Here is a 19648-nt window from a genome sequence, read left to right as displayed (position 1 = left end):
CGAAATTTGCATCTCCAGGTTTTTAGCTTTGGTGTTCAGTCAAGGCAAGACAGATGGAAGCAGATGGCCAGAGAGGCAGAAGCAGGGGGAAGGCATAAGAACACTGCGAGCCCCCCCAAGGCAGGGTCACCCCGCCGCTCTTGGGTTCATATGTACGAAATGTGGGTCCTAATTCTGTCCGGAGGCTGTGGGACAGGGTAAGTCCCAGGCGGGCAGGTGGGGGCGCAGCAGCCTGGCAGGCTCTGAGTAGTGTTGGGCAGCAGGCAGCGGGCCCCAGCTGGCAGCGGGTTCCTTGGGCACCTCTCAGAGAGCCGGAAGGTGCTGGGTGAGCCCCGTAGATGGCACTCACTGTCAGGGAAATCCCTGACAAATTTGGAACTGAAGAATAATACAGAATGGGTGGGAAACATCCATCTTTGCCAGGCCTCCAGGCTTTGTGGGCTTTTTTAGCCCTTCCTCCTGCCCCCCACAACATCCCCCAGTCCCAAGGGTGCCGTTATTTGCTTTACGGTACGTAACCCACCCCTGCACCTGCACCTTTTCTCCTTTGCAGGTCCTATGTAGGGATACAGGGCCTGTGGTATCCCTGTCGCCAGCCGCCGTGTCTCCAGGATCACCCATGCGTTGCGAGGGCAGGGTGAGCTCAGCACAGCGAGCCCAGGGCCTCCTCTCACCCTGTGCCTGGGGAGGATGCTTTCCCAGCGCGGCTGGAGCCAGGAGTATCACCGGCCACCCGCACGCTGCCCGGGGCCTGATCCGTGTCGCGTGTCCCCCACCTGCCTGGGGAAAGGCTTTCAGCCAGGAGGGACCCAGGGAGAGCAGGGCTGTGTGTGCTGGCACCCAGCACAGAGCTGCCCTCGGCATCCCCCTGCTCCTCCGGGCTGGAGGTGGCCCCCGAGCCCCGCTGGCACTAGCGGAGCCCGTTCAGGGCTGGGCTCTCACGTCCCGCTGCAGCGGAGCGGAGCCCGTGGGAGCCCCCGGGGAGAGCGGGGGGTCGGTGGGGCGGGACAGAGCCTCGGGCAGGGCCGGGCTGGAGGCGGCAGGGGACACCCCGGCTTTCCCACCGCTCCCCCCGCCGCATCCCTGCCAGCATCCCCGGGGGCAGCGGCACCGCCTGCACCGGGTCGGGCGGGGGCTGAGGGCGGCCCGGGGGCGGAGGGGGAGGACACGGGACGGGGACACCCCGGGGGCGGTCCGCGGCCCCGATCCTGCCCCGGGGGCCGAGCCGGGCTGGCCCCTCCTCCGGCACGGCCTCCCGCGGGGCGGCGGGCACCGAGCGCAGAGCGGCGGCGGCGGGGCGAGCTCGGAGCCCGCTCCGCCGGGCCATGGCGAGCGGCACCGCCGCGCCCGGGGGCTCGGGCTCGGGCTCGGGCACGGTGCTGCCCACCCGCTTCCAGGAGACCGAGAAGCTGCTGGCGGCGACCGAGGGCCGGGAGGAGAAGGGCCTCCGCTGCTCCAAATCCTTCACGGCCGCGTTGCCCGGCGAGACGGAGCGCAACGGGCACGGGCTCGCCTACAAGTCGGTGTCGGTCGGGCACCTGGAGGCGGCCCCGCTCTCGCCGTCCCGGCTCAGCCTGGGCAGAGCCTCCTCCACGGCCACCAGCACGGCGGCACCGGAGCAGGGCCGCCCGCGGGACTACCTGGTGCTCGCCATCTTCTCCTGCTTCTGCCCCGTCTGGCCCATCAACGTCGTGGCCCTCGTCTTCTCCATCATGGTGAGTGCGGGACCCGCCGTGCGCCCCGGGCCCGCCCGTCTCCCGCCGCCGCCGCCCTCGACGGCCGGAGCGGGGCCGGGGACCGGGCCGCCCCGGAGCTGTCCGCGGTGCTGCACCGGCGGGACCGGGGCGCGGCGGGGACCGGGGCTCACGGCGAGCACCGGGGCGCGGCGGGGACCGGGGCGGGAGGAGCCCGCACAGCTCCCGCAGTTCGGCCGGGCTGTGCCGCTGCTCGGCTCCCGCAGGACGCTTCCCTCGGGGCCCGGGGAAGGGAGGCGGCTGGAGGCGGGCAGGGGCTCTCCGAGCCGGCGGGGACCCCCCCGGCAGAGCCGGCGCCCGAGCCCGGGACAGCTGGCGGAGAGGCGGCGGGATGGGGAGGGACGGCCCGGGATTTGGGGCTGGGATCCGGGCGCACCCAAGGCAGGGCGCCGGGAAGCCCGGTGGCTCCGGGGGGAGCCCGGTCCCTGCCGCCAGGCAGCGGTCCAGAGCGGTTCGCTCGCCGGGCTTCCCCGGGAAGGAGCTGCGAGGCGAAGCAAGGACAAGGGAGCTCCCTCCACGCCTCCCAGCAGCCGAGCCCAGCCCTGCAGCACTGGGGAGAGCCTGGCTGGGAGCTGGTTCCTGTCCTTAGACACTTCAAAGGGACGGGCTGCACCTGCAGCTCTTGTAGTTGCCCTGGAGAAGCAATTTTATCCGTTCAACATCCCCCACACCTCAGCAAATACACCAACACCAGAGCAGGGGAGAATAAAGCCAGCCGGCCTCCCACCCATCTCAGGTACAGGTGGCTCTGTCCGCACAGCCCTGCAAGTACGGCCACCGCCTTAGCCATCAGGATGCGCCACTGCTTTACAGCCTCTGGGCATCATTTGTGCCCTTGATTTGCAACGGAGGCAAATCTTTTCTTTGAAAATCATCTCGGGGAAAGCGATTACCTGCTTACCACACAGAAATACACTGAGGGGCACCTGCAGCCAGCGCTTCCCCAAAAACCTCCAACAACTTGAAGGCGCACACCGGCAGTTGCCACAGAAAGCCCTCTAGAGAGACCAGTTTCCATTTTGAGGAGGAATCATCATTTCTGCCAGTGCCAGCTGTCATCTGCGTAGTACAGTTGTGTGGCGGAGCCTGTTTAGGCAGCATACGGGGAAGGCAGCCAGCCTTGTTTGGCTTTGCGCTGCAAGGAGAGGGAAAGCAGCTGGGTATTGCATATCCATGGTAATAAACAAGGTCTCTCACGGGGATTTTCCAAGCACATTAGCCTTCATGCAAAATAGATTCTCACACTCTCCCTTGCAGGCGTCAGAGCCTCCAGCACAGTGGGGATGTGCCTTGGGCCACATAGGATCCATGGAGTAGAAGAATAAATAGTGAAAAAAGAGCAGGAGTCGGTTAATAGAGCTAGACAGCGAGGTACCGGTGTGTATTTACTGTGTTAAACACAAAAGGAGGCAGGACCAGCAAGGTAATAAGACTATTCGGCTGCCCTCTGCTTCCAAGGCCCTTGACAGCATCGCCCAGCGCCCACCCAGAGCTGGGGAAGGGGATGCCCGACTCCAGCCCTCTGGGGCCGCCGGGGCAGAAGGCGCACTCGGATGAGCTTGTTCTCCAGGACAAGGTTTCTAGCACACACAGCACATTGTAGTAGCCTCTGGCCCCTTCACAGTCGCCCCTGCACTCCCTGTCCCACGGGACACTTAATTTATTACTGCCCTTTCTAGTCCTGGCCATGCCTATACCATTGCACACACACCCCTGCCCACCAGCCAGGGACCCCCGCACCGTGCCAGCGGAGCGGGACAAGGAGTGATCCTTGCTCCGTGCTGACCCTGGGGAGCCAGGAAACATCTGGCTGGGTCCTTCTGCCAAGCAGGAGCAGCTCCTGGGGCTTCAGCTGAGGTTTCACCTGCTTACGCCAGGGAGGAATTTAGTTCCCAGTGGCCCCCGAGGCTCCCACAGGCTTAGGTCTCCCCACACAATAAAACCCAGCAGCGCCTGACCACGCGCAAATCTGAGCAGGGACCAGGTTTTTGCAATTCCCGGCGCCTGGGTGGGCGGGGGGGGCTTTCTACAACGTGCTGACGCTCCTTTAGCTCTGCGATTGTATTTTTCTTCCCTAAGTCAATACTTTTTGCACATGAAAGCTTTTTTCTGGGTAACAAGCAGCAACCAGAGAGGAAAGCAAATGAATGCTTTTGGGTTTAGTGTCTCATAAATCATTTTTCAAAAGCTGCTCTCAGATCCCAGCAGGGCCTATGGCCAGAGGTGGAAAACAAAAGAACTGCTCTAGCCCCCAGCCTGTTCCTGATAACGCTGGTTTTGTGGAAGCGAGTTACCTGGAGGCTCCTCCACTGACCCTTGGATGCATTTTCTTGACCAAGTAAGGACCTGGCTGCACTAAGGGGTTCGGGTCCCTCCCCGGGCTGGAGAGCAGCGCTGATGGACACAAGGGCAGCACAGCCCCATGGGACCCATCTCAGAGGAGTGCAGGGCAGGGCCAGGTACCGCACACACGCACGCTGTATTGCAATTATCGAATCCCTTCCCCTTCCTACCAAAATGCAGCCACATCGGGGGAAGAAGCAGAGAGGTCAGTTACCAGCGTACAAAACCCCGAATAAATGAAGCGAAAAAGAAAGGGAAATCCAGCCAGAACCAGCATAAAGTAACGCCAAGCACAATTCTGCAGAGCACTTGGTGTCCAAAATAAGTACTGTCATTCCCGAAAGATGTGGGAGAAGTCAAACAATCCTTACTCATTTTAAATGGCACAGTCATCTGTCTAAGTCTGATGTTGACTTATATGTCTCTCAGAATGTTTTCTTCAACAAAATGCAAGTGTCAAGGATTAATGATTTATTCTGAGTAACTGGTGGAAGGCAGCAGAGTGCATCCAAAGCCGGTTCATAAATTGGGAAAGATTGCAGGGAAGAGGAGGTGACGATTCGTCTTCTCTGTCCCTGGGAGTAGCACAGAAAAGTAATTGCCTTCATTTGCAACAAGACAACTTAGGTGATCTATTATGGAAAAAAACCCTTCTAAACAGTAACTTGAACAGATAACAGTTTGAAAACAGGTAAAATTAGTAACTCTCTTGAATCACCCGGACTTACCTGGCCGCATGGGTGCTGCGGGACAGCGTGCCCTTCCAGCCCCACTTCCAGGGTCCTTCAGATTTTCTAACACCCCGCTGTAACGCGGAGTCCCTTGGCACGCACGCAGGACTCGCTCCCCCGTAGCCCTCCAGCCTTCCTGAGCTATGCTGTCTCGGCAAGTCTCGATTAATAAACAAGATGTTCATGTTTTTATGTGGAAAGCAAAACACAGGATTAGTGATACTAGAGAGCTATAATCAAACCGTTCCACACCGATGAATAACATATGTACAGTAACAAATGCTTGCTAAACACCCCGTGCCAATGCTGATGTATTTTTCATAATTGTTCAGGATAAATGAGCAGTAAACAATTCCAGAAGCTGTAGTGATAAATATATTGAATTCGTTAGCCTATATATTTTCCCTAGAAGACAGCTAAAGCAGCATATTTCACTGCAATCTAGCCCACACTCTGCAAAAATATGACACTTGTTACAAAAATCTGAGCCTAAAAACCCCAAATGTTGGAAGCTGCCAGTGAGCAGGGCAGGGATCCTGTCAGTCCCTGGGCTACTGCGTTCTCCCCATCTCTCACCACCAGCCCATGAGGCTTCATTTTGTCACCTCCTGCTCTGTAACAAAAATAGGCTCTTGGCTGCGTCCCATCAGTTTTGGATACTGTCTGTCAAACGTGCTGTGGCGACCAGAAGGAACAAGGTCTTGAGCTCTCTTGGTGTCAGCGGTGGGGACGTTGTTGCACAGGGTGGCACGTGAGCGCAGCGGGACGTTTGCAGGGATGCAGTGGAAGCAGCCGCCTGTTTGAGGCTCCGCTACATTATTTACGTGGTGCTGCAAACTAAAACAAGAACGTGGAAGCCTTCAAAGCTGCATTTTACCTACCTGAGCACTACGGAGCAGCAGCCAGCGCGCAGCCCAGGCTGGGGCTGGGGACCTTTTTGGTCATGGTGCTGCCAAGAGGGTAGTGGTATTAAAGCAGGATGAATGGGAAATGGGGCAGAAATATCAAGTATTTGTTCACTGGAATTCTCAATGATGTTTCACGGTTAGTGCTGGAGCTGGGCTAGGCCTCCTGGCTCTTAATTTTCTTTTTTTCTCTAAAAAAAAAAAACCGAAACAAACCAAACAAACATTTGACAGGGGACCCTTTCCAGCGCAGTTGTTATTTCCAAGATAGACATTTTTTGAAAGAAAAGAGAGATTGTTTTAGTACACTTCCACCTTTAACTCTCTTTAACTAGCATGTTTATTTTTTTAACTCAGGGTTTCCCCAGTTTTAGCAGCCACACTCCAAAGGGAGGAGCTGGCACATGGTATGGGGCACAGGGAGCTGCCGGCTCCGCAGCTTGCCCCAGATCTCCCTCTTCTCGTGGGACCCAGCTCTGCCGAGGCAGCATGGCTGGAGACAGGCAGGGGAAGAAGCCTTTAACCCATGTAAAAATGTGAAATACTTAAAAGCATCTCTAAAGAAAGAATAACTGCTTCAAGGGAGTTAAAGTATCTACAAAACCACACCCCCAGTGAGGTCGAGGGGAGTTTTATCCCACTCCTCCAGCGGATCAAGGTGACAGACCTGTGTGCTGGGCTCCCTCCTCCTTGCATTGGTCTCTCTACCCAGCCTGTGTTGCTTCTCTTTCCCCCCCACTCCAAGCCTTCCCAACCAGGTGAAAATGTTACTGATGGACCTTAAAACTCCTTATCCAATTTCCCTCTCTCCAAACCCCCTTCCCAATGGGTTTCACAGGAGACAGAAGGGCTCTGCATAAATTCGGGAAGGCCTTTCGGTCCAGAGAAATGCAGTAGTCGCAGATGGTCTGCCTCTTCCTGAGCAGGGAGCTCCTGTTTTGCTGATGGAGGGGCTCCAGCCTCTCCACCGCACACGCAGCGAATGCTGACGCACGGTGAGTGATTTCACGGTAATAACCCTGCCGTGGTACTGCACAGCTGCCCTTCTGCTAAGTGCTAAGGCAAGTGCAGGAAGCCCATCACTCGCTCCAGCAGGCTGGGGAGCACTTTGGGCTCTTCCCTCAGCGGTAATGCTTCTCCTTCACCAGGAACTCTTACTTCCAGTGTTTTTCACTTGGGAACCAAATGATTGCCAATTACAAGAGCAAGAAACAAGATCGGTCCTTATTTAATCCCTTACTCTGAAAGTTTATGATGCATCTGTATATTATACTTTTTCTGATGAGCTGTGCTTGGTCTTCAGGTTGCTGTGTGTGGTTGGCATAGGTGGAGGCTTCTCTTGCCCAGCAGTTCAGCAGCGCTGAGCACAGGGCGGTAGGAGAGCTGGCACTGACGCTCAGAGGACTCAGGCCACAGCATCACCCTCGCTGCCCCGCCAGGCACGGGCTTGGTGAGCCCATGCTCATCCAGTCTTTTGTCTTTCCTCTTTGGGTGTGAGCCCAAATCCTGCTCAACCCATCCAGCCCCTTGCAGCTGTGGCCCTGGCAGCGCTGCTGGGCAGACCCTGGGGAAGCTTCGCTAACCCCCCCAGAGATGCCCCCAGGGTCTGGATCTCTGCCGAGCCCATGGGTGGCCAGCCCTGGCTGAGCAGCAAAAGGCAAAGTTTCCAAGGGAACCTCCAAATTGTGTTCTCCATCCACCCTGGGTTGCCACTTGTTCCCAAAGACAAGGACCACTGCCATCTATCCCACCGAGAGCCTCCCGTTAAGACACCAGTGCCCACCAACATCAGCGCCAGGCAAGTCCTGTTCTAGCTCCAACTCTTGGGGATCTCTCTTCATCCCTTAATCAGTCCACACACAATAATTTCCAGGCACCTACTAGTGCCTTCCCCCGCCCCATTCCTCAGCCCTGCCACAGCCAGGGAGCCCTTTCTTTTAGTTTACAGAGCAGCGGAAAGCTTTCACTGAGCTGCCTGAAGAAATCAATAGAGCAGCAGGGGAAATCACCATGAAACTAGAAGCAGAACAGAGAAGCTATGTGGACTATTCCTTCTCTCCCTCCAGCACACGCAAGAGCAGGAATTCACTGTAGGAGGGCTGCGCTTAAAAACAGAGGTGGTGAACACCACCCATCTATGTCGACGCAGAAATTCAGGGTAAGGCGGAGGCACCAAAGCACATCCCATCACCAGATGAAAGCCAGCAGTTACTGCCCGCTTTATCAAGGCCCGTTCTTCTCTCACACACATTCAGCCCCAGCGGCCAGCAAAGAGGCCACATGCTGCTTTGGCAATGTCACTGCTTTTTTTTTTTTTTCAGTTTGTCAGTGATAGTTAAACTCGCAATATACATCACTTCTCAGTACATAAATTTGCAGAAGAAGAGAGAGGCAAGATGCTTTTCCTGCACACAAGCTGCAGAAGTGCAGCGGTACCCCTGGGGGATGCAGTCCCCTAGAAGAGAGCTGCTCTGGGGTCAAGAATTTCAGGGTTTTCCATGAAAGAGTCAGAGAGGGGCTGCTGCTGGCGGGGGCTGTGCTGTGCCTCCTGTCCCATGCTGGGGCTGTTTCTCAGTCACTCCAACAAAGCACAGACTTGAGCCAGTCCAGCTGCTACCCAGGGCACACAGAACAGCATCCCAGGTGGGCTTCTCCAGGCACGTCGGTTTAGCAGGACCACAGGCTGTCAAAGCCATGGGCTCGCAGAGGGTACACGCGTGCCATCCTGTGAGAGCCCAGGGTGGCAGATCCAGCCCCCCGCCGACGCAGCAGCTCTCATTTTGGGGACTACAGCCAGTGAGTCGCCCTGGAGCTGCGGCCGTTCTCAAGAGCCTCTTTCTGTGTTTCCCCCCAGTCGAGGAACAGCGGGCAGCAAGGGGACATGGACGGAGCCCGGCGACTCGGCCGCATGGCCAGGCTGCTCAGCATCGTCTCCATTATCCTGGGGACCATCATCATCGTGCTCTACATTTCACTCAGCGTCAGAGGTAACATCTCCTTCTCTTTTCCCCAGCCCAGCTAGACCAGGAACCTCACACGGCTCCTGTCTCCAGCCCAGTGTAGAGGATACACCTGCCCACCATCCAGCACCACCCTAGGGCAGCTGGTGCTCCATTCCCACCCCAACTGCAGTGGCAGGGCAATAAGCACCTGTACGGTCCAGGCTGGTTTGACCATCACCAGCTGCACACACATATGCAAAACCCCTTGGAGAACGGGCTCCTTGCAGGAGCAACAAACACCGTTCAAATGACCAGAATGGAAAGTCCCCCCTGTGCTGTCCCATAGCGCAGTGGTGGCCATACAAGGTCCCTCTGGTGAAAGGTCTTGCCCTGGCAAAGGCTGTGGTGGGTTTAGCAGTGTGTAGTGGGGTAAAAACTGAAGGGTTTCAGGACACAAATCAACCTGCCCAGAAATGCAATCGCAAAATGTTTGGGGAACCTCCCAAACACAAACCCACCTGCCAAACCAGCATGACCAGCATGCAGCTCGGGCAAATGGGAACCTCAGAAACACATGAAGCCCAAACCAAGAGCAAAAGGGAAACATCTGTGTCTACTGGAAGCTGCCCTAAGACTCTCTTTATTTTACAGTTTCGTAGAAGACGTTTTAGCATGCAAATACCTCGAAGAGGAGGAAGACAACTTTCCTTTTGGGGTTTTTACTTTCAGCCTTGCAACAAAAAATTGTCACAGTGTAGGTGGGCAGCCCTAGAGAGCCTGCTCTGGAGCGCCGTCTGAAGGAACGCATGCTTCTACTTCACCACCTCTTGGAAATGAGTTTGTACAAGTGATGGGATAAAAAAAAACATCGCAAGAAGGAATGGGAAAGGCCATCAGATGCCGAGCGGAGAGGATAAGGGGGAAATCCACTACCTCATTCCCCTCCAGCAAAACTCACGGAGTGGGGAGACAACTGAAGTACAAGAGGAGGAGAGAGTTTCAAGAACGAAGCTTATTTTAAGAGAAAAATTTAAGGCGAGAACAGGACATTTTGAGGAATCCTCCTAAGAATTTTGGCTCAAGTCACTGAATTTTTGGGGGGTTGTTGGTTTTTAAATCGTCAAATTCTCCGTCTGTACAAAAAACCCACAAAGCTCAAACTGCCATCAGGATCTGAGAGCTGTTCCACAGGGGAGGAGGGTGAGCAGAGCTGCAGCAGGACCACGGCTCTGCTCCGAACGAAACGCAGCCGCAGAAGCCGGAGGATGTGGTGGGTGCTTTTGTATTTTTGATGAAAAAAAAAAAAAAAAAAAAAAAAAAGAGACAATGACCATTTGCATGCCTTTGGGAATGTTCTCCATGTCTGTTCCTACAAGCTCTCTTAGCGCTTAGGGCAGATCTCAGAGCTGGCAGAGCAGGATGTTGCTGCATGAGAATGCCAGGCTCCTCCTCACCCCGATCCCATGGTGGGGTTTTTAATGGAAGGAAAAATAATGCTTTCTCTGTGAACCCACACGTTTCTCTCTCTGTGCACCCAAAGTCAGGTTAATACTCGTGGAGCTGAGAAAAGAGCCTGGTTAATCTGTAGCAGCAGTACCAAGGCACGGAGAGCCAGTTATACCCACTTACACATTTATGTCATGTCATGTCCATCACACAAAAGGTTCAGCGTGATCCAGCCCCCGCCACTGTCAGTGCTCATCTCCCCGACCCTTTTGGGCTTCAGCTTACAGCCTTCCAGGAGATTTTCAGAGGCATGGAAGAGTTTAAGATCCCTGCTCCAGTCCCTGCACCCCTCACACGCTCTTCTGCACCTCTGAAAATCTCCAGCATCCCCAGAGCTGGCTGGGGTCAGTTCCACAAGTAGTATTATTTTTTAATGTTTTATATTTAACATAGCAAGAAAATAGACTTTGCTCCTCCCCATCTGCCTATAGGTACCCCGTGCCCCGCCACGTCTTCCACGCTGCGCGGCTCCCTCCGCCGTTTCCCACCGGATCCGATCCCGCCACGCTCCCTCCAGCCTCCATCCAGCCCCATCCCCTCTTCCTCCCCCTCCCCGTCCTTGCCGCAGGTTGTTACTGGGGTTGGTCCTCTATCCAGCCACCCAGACTATGCAAAGTTTCATTGCCTGTTATTTTATTCAGGCTTTGTAGATGGCTTCTGGCCATATCCATTGGCTCTGTATTAGCTGAGCCTCTCTCTTTTATCAGACTTTGCGGGCACAAGTCCATGGCCAAGAGCTGCACTCCCCGGCCTTTCTGTTGTCTCCAGCTGACAGCCTGGGACCTAGAAACATGGACTGCACTGAGAAATAAGGTGCTTCAGGGCACTTCTGCTCCCTACCATCAATCTCCTGAAAAAAACCCCAAACCTTAGACCAAATCTAATGCTTCTGAGGGCTTGTCTACATGGAGAATCTACTGCACACCATAAGAAACTTCACAACGTGATAACTGCTTGGCACTAACTTCTTCTCTGGAGTATGTGAGTGGGCACGTGTGCGCACGTGGGGCTAGCACAGGGTAGTGGTCCGCTGTATATCCACGCTGTAGTTACTCTGCAGTAACTAATGGGCAAAACCACAGGCATTGCTGTGAAAATTGTCTTGTCACCTGTTTGATTGCTCCTCTTTAAAGCGTTTTCTTTTGCTAAGCATTATTTGAACCCAGGGGGTAAGAAAGCCAAATCCCCTAGACACACTGTTAACATTTTTCTCTACATTAAAAGGGATTCCAGGGACTCACAGCAATAGCACGTCACTACAGCACTTTCTCGGGCTCCATTCCCATCCACCCCTTTGCCAGCGCTTTATTACAAACTATTGGCTTCTAAAGTGGACCAAATTTGCAACCTTTCTTTTGCAATTCATTTTTTGTGAGCTTCAGCAACCAGAGGCCACTGAGCGCTGCTGGGTGTCAGCTCCCACCCACAGCCGCTGCCAGGGTGCCCCTTGGCCCCAGAGCTCCTCTTCCCGAGCTCATCAGAAACCTTCCCTTGGAGATTCAAACTCTCATCTTATGGCTGATGACATCCCATCAAAGCCCCCAAACATTTCCTTCTTTAACACTTGAACCCGAAAGCTGCTTGCTGGGGAACATGCATTATTTTTTTCTGAGATACCTAAGGACAGTGCTGCCTGTCTGTGCATCCTCTGCCCTTCGCTCTTTAAGCTGCTGAAATTCAGCTTATGGTAAGAGCCGAGCAAGCTCCTCCTTGGGCAGGAAGAGCCGACATTCAGGGAAAACTGCCGCAATGAGTTATAGTACTTGAGAGCGCCAAGTATTTATTAAGAATTTAAATGCTCTTTTATCATTATATAAAGCCCTTCATCTAAAGTGCTTTACCACATTTAAAGGATTAAACCTTGCCACCCCCCACGAGGTGGGTTAGCATTACGCTGCTCTAATTGCACGGATGGCAAAGTTGCTCAGAGTCACATGCACCGTACAGCTCCAAAAAGAAACCCGTTTTTCTTTCTCCTCCTTAATAGAACCATGCATGAATACAGATTTCCTTTGAATCTTATTTTTCCACAGGGATCTAGGCAAACATACATTACACTTCAAAATGGACTGGGATACCTGCAGTTGTAGGAATGAGGGGGCTTTGCGAGGCAGCTGCAACGGTCCTTGCCGGGAGAAGTCCCAAGCTGGTGAAGCACAGAGCAGTAGAGGTACCAGAATTCATCTGAATGCAGAAGGCAGAAGCTTTCCCAAAAAAACCCCATGGTGATGATTTATTGCATGCACCTATACGTGGTTTGTGCCTCCTGTCGTAGCCTGTATCATCGGGCTGCTGAGGCAATTGCTTCTCATCTCATTATTAAGTATAATAAAAAAGAAAAACTAAGACTTAAATTCCTTTCACTTTTAATCTTCTTTCTGATTAGATACAATTGCACTGCTCTGCACTCTTGAATACAGCTTTTTGGCTCTTATCCTACACTTAAATCCAGGGGAAAGCCTCTACAGTTACTCCTGACAAAATACTTTCTCTCCTTGTAACCTGGCTCTCCAGTGCTGGAGAACCAAACTCCCAGGGTCAGCTGGAAAGCCCTCTCCTCCCTGCTCTCCCCCAACTTCCCCCTACATTTTGCAGCCTGATATTTTGCAAAGGTTTTGCCACTAGGTCCTTGCTCTCCACATCACACATGGTTTTATGCCAGCTCAGCTGCCTAATTGGCTCTTTCGGGTACGTTAGCTTGTATCTGCGAAGGAAGACGTTGCTGAGCCCCCAACCTTTGACGTACACTTCACCTGTAATTGTGTTATGAGGGGCTAAATCATGGCAGAACTTCATCCTGAGGCCACCAGCAGACAAGTTTCCTCCTTTGGTCTACATCTGGGGAACAACAGCATCCCTCATGATTTTTTGCTGATTTAGTGTTCACCAAAGCGCAAGCATCTTTTTTTCCACATCCAGACACAACCGCTCCTCTCCTTAACTTTGTTCTTAGCACACAGGAGGGCAATCACAAAAACTATGTCATGAAACGACTTTCCCTCTCCGTCCCCACAAACAAGCCCTGTTACTTATGCCACAGCTCTTTGCCACCTGCTGCAGCCTCCTCTAAGCACGTCAGAATCAAGTTCTATATGTGCTCACACCGGTAACAGTCACGAAATCCTCAGGGTCTGGCCAACCTCTACCCCCTGGTGAAGGAGAGGCGAGAGATCCAAGCGATGTGGTGGCAATCCAGCCTTACCTGACAGCGAAGTTGAGCTGGTAGGAGGATAGCTTGCTGAAGAGATGGAGAAGGTGGGAAACATCTCTAAATGTAAGCTGAAGTAGGAGTTACGATCGACAAGTGTGAGGTCCTGGTGGGATATAAATACACAGTTTGCACGGCTCGGGAAGAGTCTATGAGCAGAGCACATGGCTGATGGCACCTCTCTGGCATTGCTGTCCCTGGGCTCTTCTCCCCAGGGTTGGGGGACAGTTGGGCTCTGTGGAGCGGCACAGAAGAGCCCTTGCTGGGTACAGCAATGCTAGATCGAAGGCTTAAGCTGAACGAGTGATTTGCTGCTGCCGAGCAGACGAGCTAGCTTGGTTTCATACCACCTTCTCGTAGGATGCCACGACCGACGGTCAGGAAAGGTCTAGCACGAGTCAGCTGCTCGCAGCAACACACTGGCTGGTACCCACCCGGCTGCCTGCAGAGGAGACCAGAGGGATTTGAGCACAAAGGGAGGAGAGAAAGCAACAAAAGATTTGATTTCAAAGTTTGCTGCATTAATGATGAGTTGGCTTTTTCTGGTCAGTATTTCACTCCGTTCCAGTTTACACCCCTCTCCCCATCTTTGTGAATTTAGCATGCTTTCCCCTCAGCATTTCTACCCCTAGAGCAATGCACGAACCTCACAGGCTCTTCCCTCCCATTCTCTGCCTTTCCTTTAATCCGGGACAGGTCCCCTTGGCAATGAGATGCCATTGCTGGGCTTCGCTGAAAGCGGTTGTCAAGGGGTAGGTCCTCTAAGGCTCTGACCCAGGCTGGCTGCGGACCCCGGCATGTACCGCTGCGGTAGTTGACTTTCCAAATACAGACTTCTCCATGTAGACAAGGGGAGCAGATCCTGCCTTTTAGATAAAATTAAAACTCCATTTCCATTCGGTCTGAGTCCAGGGAGAGGCTGCAGAAATGCACCCACTGGGCTGCTCCCATGACTTTATTTCTTTTTCCCTGATACCCCCAACCTTGCCCTATCGTTTTGTTACTTATCACAGGACCACAGCCAGGGCTGCACAGTCAAGCTGAAATAATTTCAGATTTAAGGTCGATTTTCTTTCAGCATACATCCTTTAATTTTGGCAAAGACAGTTAGATTTGGACTGAAGACTCCCACGCTTGGGCACAAGCCAAGGGGGTGGTGGGGGAAAGCAGCCTTTTCAAAGTGGGAATATTTGTAAAGCATTTGCTGACACCAGTAGGTAGCGAAATTCAAACCTATAAATACCCATCCAGGATAAGAAACATCAGAAAGGGAACGTGTGCAGGATTCACCAAGGCAACCCTGATACCACTTCGGAGCAGGTGCCCCCGTTAGATGGTGCCCAGGAGACGATGCTTTGCGTGGAAGTGCAGGGTCCCCACTGCCGTCACCACCGTCCATGCACCGGCTCCTCCTGTTTTGAAGCCAAACTGGAAGAGCCGTGTTTCACACTCAGCATGAACACATCAGGAATTGCAGCTGGGCGCTTCTCTTTGCTGATAAATGTTTCTTTTTCTGCAGGATGATATGGTATATCTTATATACTTTCTTTGTATTTCTTGGCATGAGAAAAAATTAAAATGTAACATGCATGGTCAAAGCTGAACTTGTTTCTTCTGTTTAAATGAGAAAAAAAAAATATCCAAACTACTTATTTAACTATTGCTTCACACTCCAAGAGCAAGTAGATCAGCTTGTATTTTGGGTGCAGTGGGTTGCGTATAAATACGTATAAGCAAAAGGCAGAAGAAAACAGCACAAGTCAGAGCAGAGGAAGGTCCAGATAGATCAGCCTTGTGCTGCAGAGCCGAGCGGCACCGAGCTCCCGGGAAAGCACAGCTATTGCGGGAGGTCTCCCGCCGGCCCTGCTATGGGGCATGCCTGCCCGGGGAAGCAGGAGAAATCCTCCTGGCTTGCAGCGCACAAGGTTGGGATGGGGAGTAGCCACTGGGAACTGCTGCTTGTTGCTGGCCCCGCCACTGCAGCCAATAATGTGGTGCACAACCAAGTCCGAGAGAACATAGACAAATTCCAAATCTGCTCAAAACCCAAAATTATTGATCAAAACCATAGATTTCAAGAATGCACAGCAATATTTGGTCTCTACTCAAAAAGCCTAAACGCAGGCTGCTCCCAGGAAGCAAGTCCTTTTTAAAAGTTTCTTAAGACAAGGCTTGAAAATCCAGCCATTACCAAAAACATTGGCTTTAGCCTTTTCCCAGGAGGAGTTTTTCCAACCAGACTGGAAAGCTGTTGACTGTGTATGACACGCACCTTGGGTCACGACCAGAGTTTATTTCTGTGTAACGGCACACCGGGCGGTCAAGGCTACTGATCTGTACTGAAGATTAGTCGCACAACCACCTCCTTCAGCTGAATCCTAACACCCTCCTCTGGCTGCCCATCTCTGGCATCCTCACGGAATGAATGGCAATGCAGCTTCCAGCCCAGCTCAGCTTGGAGAGAAGACTTACCAAGTCTGAGATGAATTAGTCGCCTTACACAGCTCTCTCCTCTGTAGCAATACGCTCCATCTGTCCAGACTTCAGGGTAGGACTTACTGGAGATAACAGAGTCCCGCAGCTTCCCGAGGACGACTCCTTCCTTCTCCCAGCAAAGCAGCACACACAAAGCCTGCACATGGGAGGCAGCTGCCACCACCAGCAGCAGGGATCAAAAAGGAGGCTTTGTGGCCCCAGAGTTGGTATCGGACACAGCACTTCCACTTTCATCCATGTCTATGATGGAAAAAGATAGACGTAAATTCTCTGCAACGTTGGCAGCCCGCAGCGTGATTCAGCAACAGACGTACTTAATGGCCCTGCCTGGAGCGCGTCCTGCCGATGAGGTTCCCGCCAAGGCAGAGGCCGGTCCCTCCCCACCGAAGCGGCCAGCGGCGCGACGGAGCGCTGAGCCACCAGCAGCGCCGCAGCGGCCCGGCAGGGCCGGGGCTCCGCTCCCCCGCGGGCAGCTCACCTGATGGGGCCCACTGGGTGATAACTCAGCCACAAACGCTGCAATGAAACAGATTCAGCTGTTGGACTTGCTGTGGTCACGTTTAGGGCATGGTTATGCCCGTGTTGGCGAGGCAGCAGGATGAACAGAACGTTCAAGACCATCTCTGTGGTCCAAACCCAAATCCCTTAGTCTCTGATGTGACATGGTAAAGCTTTGGTCTGCCTGTTGTTTTCGTAGGCAGTGTTATGATAAACACCTCTTTTCCTTTCTTAAGGATGCAAGCTGTAGGGTTTTTTTGGCGGCGAAAAATAAATAAATAGGAAAACCCCCCAGGTACTCAAAGCCAGAGAGAATGCAGATTAAATGTTCGCAAACTCATGAAAAACAGATCTGTTATCCTCATGCGCATCTCAGAAAATGATCAAAGGAACAGTAATCAGTTCTTCCAGATCTGCCGCTGCCCACAACGCAAAGCCCAGCCCCTGTAAGCTGGACCTTGTCTCAGTACTGGATCTGTCCCGAAGGTTTCCCGCGGTTCCGGCAGCACAGCACTGGGACACCACTGCCCAGACAGCTCCCGGTGAGACAGAGCTGCTCTGCAGCCTCAAGCTCAGCTTTCTTGTGTATCTCTTAGCCCTTCTCGTACACCACGCTGCCCACCCCCTACCCGGCTCGAGCTCGCTAGTGCATTTCTAACAAATTAAGCATATTTGGCACGTCCATTTTCCACTGCTTTGAAAACTGCACATCTAACTAGATCTGCTGGTTCTTCATCCTAAATACCCTCCCCTTGCAACACCACCTACACCAGTGTTCTTATGTTTAGTTTCACATACTAGGGCTAGGATATCGGCTGCTCAAACCTCTATCTTTAAGAGCCAGCAGGCATGAACACTTACTCACAGCCACGCAGGTCCAAACTTACACCACACCACAGCTACTCCCATTTTGCACTAAGGCTGGACTTTGCACGAAGCCCGTGTTATTCAGCGGCAGCACCCCCTTGCTGCCTCTGCTCAGCCAGAAGTGCAAGAGACTGTCTGCACAAGGGCCCTTGGCAACGCGACTGCCATTACAGGGGAGGTCCAAAGAGCCACCTTTATTTGTCCTGATGGAGAAACAAAACATAGATGTTTAGAAAACTCTCTGTAACTTACTTCCCACTATTCAGCAAAGCAAAGGGACTTGTGGTTGTGGTTGATGGTACCCGTGCATAACAAAAGACTGGGACAGAGCAGTCCTGGTGGGGAGAGCTTCGAGGAACGGATGCAATTTGCATCTCAGCGCATGATGTCTGAGGTTGCTTTAAGCCATCTTTGGCTTTCTTCGTGTATTGCTTAAAGGATTCAGCAGGCAAGAAGGCTGAGCAGGACGGAACAATGGCTTTGTCCTGGAGAAGGAAGGTTTTACTCGCATAAAAACCCCCACACCATGGAGAGATTTCCCTTCAGCGGCGAGATTCCCCTCGGAGCATCCTGACCGCGTCACCGAAGCAGCTGGGCAGATGCAAGTTCCAGACTACAAAGACCGAAGCCGACAGCCTCGCCTCTGATGTTTCGCTAAAGAGGTGGGAGTGCCAAGTGCTTTAGCCTCCTGTTTTATTAATATGCTGCTCTGATGGGCTCATGTATAATAGATTTGCAAAGGAACAGCAAGAGGTTTACATCCAATTTCTATGTTGCATATGTTTTCTCCTAAACACTATAGGCTCCCTGCTCACCTCTTAATGTTTGTCTTCGCTAATGAATTTGCGTGAGCTTTGGGGTTCAAGAAAAGGACAAAAAGTTGATCACCAGTTCTTCAACTGGTTTCCGTGACTTTGCTCCAGACAGGAGCTACGAATTAAAAGCACAGGGAAAATATTTCCATTTCCCCTCTCCTTCCTAACACTGGCTCCTGTTGAAGAAACAAGCATGCAGCTAGGGCTTTCCTTGGGCACCCTCAGAGCCATGCACAGCCTTTTGGGAAGTGATTTGTGAGGCGATGGAGCCAGAGCCCCGGGCTGCTGCAGCCATGCAGGCAGCAGCATCGCGCCATCGCGCCGGGAGAGCTCCGGGCTGCAGAGCTGCAGCAGCAAGACCTTGTGATGAGCGGCACACAAACACGCCTGGCTCTGGTACAGCTCACTCTGGGCTGCAGAGACGTGAGGGGACGGTAGCTCAGTGCTGGGCCAAAAAAAAGAGTAGATTGCACCCCAAACTTCCCTCTGCTCACAGAACAGGTTCTTAGCTGTAGAGATTAAAAAAAAAAAGGTGAAATTAGGGTGGACGTATGGTGGACATCTCCTTCAAAATTTGAAGTTCATCAAACACTTTCCTGGTAGGCTCCAGTAAAAGAGCAGAGGAAAACTGAATTTGACTTTGTAAGGGTGCCAAAAGCCTCCGTCTTCCTATTTTCCTACCCAGAACCAGCCCTCCCCTTTACAGATGAAGACTTTTTTGCAGCACGACTCTGCATGTTGCCTCCAGTTCAAAGCTGTCACCGCTCCCCTGCAAATGCAGTCAGAGCGACACAGCCACAGCTCCCACATCCCCATAGCGAGACATTTAATCAGGAGCCTAGCTGATCCTACATGGCACAAGGTAGACGTTTCTATTGCATCTCAAACTCATTTTTTTAATCAGACAAGACATATTCAAAAAACTTTGTAGAAGGACCGGTGGTTAGGATTTATACAATGGAAAAAAGGAGAGCGTGGCTTGCACAGGTAAGCATGAATTGCACCAGCAGATCAGGGCACTGCTCTAAATGAGGACCTTTCCTTTACTGCTGGATCCTTCAGAAGATGAAAACTGCCACCCGCCAATCTCTAGAATACCTAAAACAGAGTAATGGGGATTTCTCCATGAGTTAAGCTACCTAGTTTATGTGCTAAAAAAAAAAAAAAAAGAATGATGGCCATCATTGTTTCCAGCTTAGCTGTGATGTTCGATGCTATTCTTGGTCAAGAGCTGCCGTACGCTTCTGAAGCTTGCGAAGTTGTTTGCTTTAATAGCACACAGCGTGAAACAAAGCAAAGACGGGAAGTCATCCCAGCAAAATGCCTCCTTCTGCTGAGCTCGCTGTATCTCACTGCCTCTTGGAAATGTTTAATTATAGGCTGCAGATTCTAAAGCATTTTCTTCCAATTATTTGGTCTCAGGTCCAATTTCATAAAACCCATATTTTATACTCCTTCCCAGTGATGATCGATGTAAACGGATCACTTCATCAATTCCATTTGGGCAGAAAAACAAAACAGCACCTCACCCGCTGCACTGTAATTCATTACTGGTCTGAAACAGCTGGCCAAGGTACACAGCA

General features: G+C 52.6%; 2 protein-coding genes across 17 annotated transcripts in view; one reads left to right on the top strand and one right to left on the bottom strand.

Annotated features, from left to right (window-relative positions):
- The first annotated feature begins 1272 nt into the window (after positions 1–1272).
- On the top strand, positions 1273–12351 carry TRARG1 (trafficking regulator of GLUT4 (SLC2A4) 1). Its single transcript, XM_087751392.1, has 4 exons — positions 1273–1715; positions 8588–8720; positions 9327–9945; positions 12215–12351. Exons 1-3 carry the CDS (start codon positions 1326–1328, stop codon positions 9332–9334), a joined length of 531 nt encoding a protein of 176 aa, XP_087607518.1. The 5' UTR covers positions 1273–1325; the 3' UTR covers positions 9335–9945; positions 12215–12351.
- GOSR1 (golgi SNAP receptor complex member 1) overlaps positions 9973–19648 on the bottom strand; it is a 48032-nt gene continuing 38356 nt past the window's right edge. For 7 of the 16 annotated variants that reach the window (XM_087751372.1, XM_087751383.1, XM_087751376.1 and 4 more), the window contains 2 exons: positions 15862–19163; positions 9973–14902 (listed from right to left, as the gene is read on the bottom strand). The gene's annotated coding sequence lies outside the window, so the exon portion shown is untranslated. The remainder of the gene's footprint in view (positions 14903–15861; positions 19164–19648) is intronic. The other 9 variants (XM_087751382.1, XM_087751375.1, XM_087751377.1 and 6 more) reach the window with 9 other exon arrangements.

Source organism: Nipponia nippon, unplaced genomic scaffold (genome assembly GCF_047370975.1).
Source record: "Nipponia nippon isolate SJK-2023a ecotype South Korea unplaced genomic scaffold, ASM4737097v1 scaffold_15, whole genome shotgun sequence".
In the NCBI taxonomy this organism is placed as follows: domain Eukaryota; kingdom Metazoa; phylum Chordata; class Aves; order Pelecaniformes; family Threskiornithidae; genus Nipponia; species Nipponia nippon.
This window is presented reverse-complemented; position numbering and strand designations above follow the sequence as displayed.